We start from the raw sequence: 5,541 nt of genomic DNA on the forward strand, positions 1-5,541 counted from the left end.
CCCCCCCAATAGCTAGCAATCCAAAACAGTCCAGTGGAGCCTGAGCGGTGGGTGTTGCCTTCTGACACACTTCCGGGGATGTCAGGGAGTGTGGCATATGCAAATGAGTTGTGCAAATGAGCTCCTGCACCTCTTTTCCTACGAAATGACCCCTGCCCAAACTGATACCACACGTCCAGACCCTGTACCTAGCAAGAGCATCCTTCTGCTCAAGGAGAAACTAAGCACAGGTATTGCAGGGTCTTAATGAGTGTGGCATTAACAGTGGTGTCAAGATTCACACCAACACTCAAATTAAATGCAGGGACAAAGCTTTTCAAAATGAAAAGAGGTTTTTATGGAACTAACAGAAATAAAATGAGTTAGAACAAAGGTTATCGTTTTTGCAAAGCAGACGGCAGATTTGCAGAATGGAGAAAATAGAGCATTAAAACAGGGAAACCTCCCCCTGCCGAGATACCTGCCTAAGGGCGGGAGGAGAAGGCTAAGAGAAGGAGAACCTCCACCTTCAGAGGCAGTCAACCTCTTAATTCCAGTGCTAGGAGACAACATCGGGAGAAGACCTCAGCCTCTATGTCCTGCTGTTGGACCTCCAGGGGAACTGGCTGGCCACTGTGTGATAATACGGAGAACAAGCCACTGTGTGAGACGGGATGCTGGGCTAGATGGACCCTCCCTGGTCTGACCCAGCAGGGCTCTTCTGAGGTCCTTATCAGGGGAGGCCTCGGCCTCTCTGCCCTGTTTGTTTGGCCCTCCAGAGGAACTGGCTGGCCACTGTGAGATGGGATGCTGGACTAGCCAGTTTGGTGTAGTGGTTAAGTGTGCGGACTCTAATCTGGACTCTAATCTGGGAGAACCTGGTTTGATTCCCTCACTCCTCCACTTGCAGCTGCTGGATGACCTTGGGCAAGCCATAGTTCTCTCAGAGCTGTTCTCTCAAGGGCAGTCCTCAAAAGAGCTCTCTCAGCCCCACCTCCCTCCCAGGATGTCTGCTGTGGTGAGGGGAAGGGAAAGGAGTTTGTAAGCCGCTCTGAGACTCCCTTGGGTAGTGTAGGGTGGGGTATAAATCCAATCTCTTCTTCTTCTTCTTTATAACCATATGACAAAGAAACTAGACAAGAGTGCATTTAGATGGCCCCTAATACAGCGTTCCCAAAAGTCTTAAGCCTGGCCCAGTTTTCTTTAAACACACTGGTCCTTTGATGCCTTTCTTAGACTCTGAAGAGTCTCTCTCTTCTTCTCCTCTCTCTCTCTTCTTCTTGTCTTCTTCTTCTCTCTCCGTACCAGGGCAGACTTGGCTGGCTCCGTCCACGCAGCCTGCAGGGGCGCTCCCTCCTCCGCCCCACCCCAGAACGACAGGTGCAAACAGGTAATCGGAGAGGCCCCTTGCCGGCGGACTTCATCCATCATTGATGGACTTGGGCGGACGGTGGGCAGCTGGGCTCGCTGATCCTTGGAGAAGCCAGAGATCGAGGTGAGCACAAAAGGCCTCCCTGTCTCAGCCTCTGAAGGGGAGCAGATCCGCAGCATAGATGTGAGGAAACGAGGACTGCTCTCCCGAGCCCCCTCAGCTCCGTGCCTTTGGGACCAAGGGAGTGGGAGGAACTCCTTGAGACCGGCACTCTTCTCCTCCAACTCTTTCAGGTGAGGCAGAGAGAGAGAGAGAGGTCCCCCATGAGCCCCAAATGCCCTCAAGTTTTCCTTTTCCCTTTCCCCTCCCAAGTGGCTCTTCTTCTTTCCAAAATGTACGGCTTTTTCGCCCTTGGGAGGAAAAACCCTTAACAGGTTTTGCCCCCCCCCCCAGAAGGTCTGTAGTTCTGCAGTTTGATACCCGAGTGCCATGTGACAGAGCGAGCTCCCACCTCCGGCCCCAGCTCCTGCCAACCTAGCCGTTCGAAAGCAAGAAACTGCAAGTAGATAAATAGGTACCCCGCGGCTGGACCGCCTGATGACACTGGGTATTTTGGGCCACTATGTGACGGTGTGTTGGACCAAAGAGTGATGAACACATGGAATTCACTGCCACAGGAAGTGGTGGCGGCTACAAGCATGGATGGCTTCAAGAGGGATCAGCATATGGAGCAGAGGTCCATCAATGGCTATTATTTATTTTTATTTATTTATTTATTGTATTTATACCCCGCCCTCCCCAATGGGCTCAGGGCGGCTTACAGAGGCAAGACAGCTTGCCATAATAAAACAATAATATACATAACAATTTAAAACATATACTACATCTTAAAATCTGATTAAACAAAGTGCTCAGTGCCATTCATAGTCTAAGGATGACGGATCATATGTTCAAAATTCCAAGAAGACGGCAGAAGACTTCTTCCATATTAGATGTTTCATCGGGACCTATCTATACCACAAGGTATAGATAGGGACTCTGGGGCAAGTGATGCTCTGTCTTCTTGGTGCTTGGGAGGCCGGTCAACAGTGGGAGGGCTTCAAATGTCCTGGCCCCACTGGTGGACCTCCTGATGGCACCTGGTATTTCTGGCCACTGTGTGACACAGAGTGTTGGACTGGATGGGCCTTTGGCCTGATCCAACATTGGCGTCTCTTATGTTCGTATGTTCTTATGGGCCATTGGCCTGATCCAACATTGGCTTCTTTTATGTTCTTCTTCTTTTTTAAAAATTTGTTTTTGTTTTAACACTTATAGACAATCATACATGTATTTCCATACAATTCGAGTCTGTCTTATAACTTCTCTTTAATCCACTTACGTATCCTTGACCATCTTTTCTGATGTACCTCATCATCTTTGCCTTGCATTATAACATTTACTTTATCCATCTCTGCTAATGTTAACAATTTATTAATTCTCATTTTCGTTCGGAGTTTGGTCACACTTCCAGTATTTTGCCCATAAAATTCTAGCAGATGTTACAATAATTATTATTAAATATTTATCACCATACTTAATCTTCTCAGGTAACATATTTAACAAATAATATTCTGGCTCTAGTTCTAAATTTATATTGATAGTTTCAAAAATTACCTTCTGAATCTTACGCCAATATTTTTGAACTTTATGACAATTCCACCACATGTGATAATATGAACCAACCATTCTTTTACATTTCCAGCATTTATTTGCATTATTTTTATAACATTTTGATATTTTTACAGGTGTCCAGTGCCATCTATAAAACATTTTGAAAATGTTCTCTTTTAAGTTGTGGCTCTCATAAGCTTAGATGTCTTCCAGATTTTCGACCAGGTGTCTGTATCTAAATTATGACCTATATCTGTCATCCATGAAATCATAGATGGTTTGATCATCTCGTCTAACATATAATCCTCTAATAACAAGTTATATAATTTTTGAATCAGTTTATCACTGGATGAGAGCCATATCATGTCTAGTTCATTCTTTTTAGTTTCAAAACCGTATGCAGCATCTTTAGCATATCTAGATTTCAGTTGTGTTGCCACCATGATAACTGAATATTTTGTTTTAACAATTCTTCCTCTGTTTTTAATTCATTAATCTTTTAAAATAATAATTCGTAAAACTCTCTACTATTTGATATAGCTAATGATGGTTTAGTAAAGGCTTCTAAAGGTGAAACCCAGAGGGGAATTTTCCTGTAATATCTCACTTTTATATTGGGGTGGGGGGAACGTGCAGATCTGCCCTGGCAGAGGAGGGAGAGCTTGTACCTGAATAAAACTTGGTCTTAAAGGTGCCACCGGACTGTTTTGGATTGCTAGCTATGGGAATGCACAGATCTGCCCTCACAGAGGAGGGAGAGCTTGTACTTGAATAAAACCTGGTCTCTAAGGTGCCACTTGACTGTTTTGGATGGCTAGCTATTGGGGGGTGGGAACGTGCAGATTTGCCCTCGCAGAGTAGGGAGAGCTTGTACCTGAATAAAGCTTGGTCTTAAAGGTGCCACTGGACTGTTTTGGATTGCTAGCTATTGGAGGGGGGGGAGAACGTGCAGATCTGCCCTAACAGAGGAGGGAGAGCTTGTACCTGAATAAGACTTGGTCTTAAAGGTGCCACTGGACTGTTTTGGATTGATGGGGGGGGGGGTGAAACGCACAAATCTGCCCTCACAGACGAAGGAAAGCTTATACCTGAAGGCGGCGGGGGGGGACTCTGCAACTTACCTAGCTGCTTCTTGCTCCTCGTGGCCCGACTGAGGGCTGCTGGGAGAAGGGCGTGGGGCTTGTTGCATGTGCCCGCCCCCTGGGCTCCTTACTGCCTAAGCTCCGCTCCTGTGCACTCCCACAGGAAGTGACCCCTGCCCAGGCCAGATTGGCCCAAGGATCCTGGAGGTTTTGTGACTTCCTCCCTTCATAGAGCAGGGAGCACTGGGGGAATTGGGGTGGGTAGTTGTAAATTTCCTGCACTGTGCAGGGGGTTGGACTAGATGACCTCTGAGTTCCCTTCCAGCTCTATGTTTCTGTGTCTCACACAGGTCTGGGAACTTCAGCCTGCGCCGCCGCTGTCTCTCCCCCAGTGATGGTCTCCCCAGCCATTGCGCTGGCGTTCATTCCTTTCGTGTTCACCCTCATCCTCCGCTACCGCCACTACTTCCTCCTCTTCTACCGGGCAGTGCTGGTCCGGCGGCTGCAGGACTACCTGACTGGTATCCCCAAGGCGGAGAGGGCCTTCCAGTACGTCCTGACCCACGCCATCCCCGGAGACCCCCTGCACATCCTGGAGACCTTCGATCAGTGGAGTTACCACTGCGAGTACCTCAGTAATTTGGGACCCCAGAAAGGTGAGGCTGCCTAGGAAACACCTGATGCAGTAAATGCTAGCCTGTCCCTCCCCTCCCTCCCGAGAGCCAGTTTGGTGTAGTGGCTAGGAGTGTGGACTCTAATCTGGGAGAACCAGGTTTGATTCCCCATTCCTCCACATGCAGCCATCCGGGTGACCTTGGGTCAGTCACCAGTTCTCTCAGAGCTGTTCTCTCAGGAGGAGTTCTCAGCCCCACCTCAGCCCCACCTACCTCACAGGGCGTCTGTGGTGGGGAGGGGAAGGAGTTTGTAAGCTGCTCTGAGACTCCTTCGGGTAGTGAAGGGTGAGGTATAAATCCAATCTCCTCCTCCTTCCTTCCTTCCCTCCTTCTTCCCTTCCGCCAGCGCCCTTCTCCTACTGCAGTTTTGACACCTGTAGCAATACCATTGAAATACTGATTACGAGAAGGATCTAGTCAAGTGGCAGTGTGTTCCAGAGGTGCCTCTTTACAAGGCCTGATTCCTTATTACAAGATCACTGGAGGTTTGGGACGTCTTCCAGTGTTGGTATATGTGGTGCCAAAGCGAGCACAAGGTTTCGGATGTCTTAATGATCGTTGTCTATGTAAAACCTAAGAAATAAAACCTAACCAGTACCTGACAAATAGGGCAACTCTTTTTAAAAAAAACAATATTTGATAGGTTTGCTCAGGGTCATTTCGTAGACAAAGAGGTGCAGGAGCTCATTAGCATAACTCATTTGCATATGCCACACCCCCTGACATCACCGGAAGTGTCAGAAGGCAACACCCACCGCTCAGGCTCCACTGGACTGTTTTG

At 47.9% G+C, this 5,541-nt stretch overlaps 1 protein-coding gene across 1 annotated transcript; it reads left to right on the plus strand.

Annotated features, from left to right (window-relative positions):
* Positions 1 to 145: 145 nt before the first annotated feature.
* On the plus strand, positions 146 to 4,742 carry LOC107106365 (transmembrane O-methyltransferase; the record flags this gene model as incomplete). The annotated part of the gene is made up of 2 exons (XM_015406500.1): positions 146 to 230; positions 4,437 to 4,742. Coding segments are annotated over exons 1-2 (391 nt in total), but the record flags the coding sequence as incomplete, so codon positions are not given.
* Between the last annotated feature and the right edge of the window lie 799 nt (positions 4,743 to 5,541).

This window comes from Gekko japonicus, unplaced genomic scaffold, assembly GCF_001447785.1.
Source record: "Gekko japonicus isolate JY-2015 unplaced genomic scaffold, Gekko_japonicus_V1.1 scaffold5064, whole genome shotgun sequence".
In the NCBI taxonomy this organism is placed as follows: Eukaryota; Metazoa; Chordata; class Lepidosauria; order Squamata; family Gekkonidae; genus Gekko; species Gekko japonicus.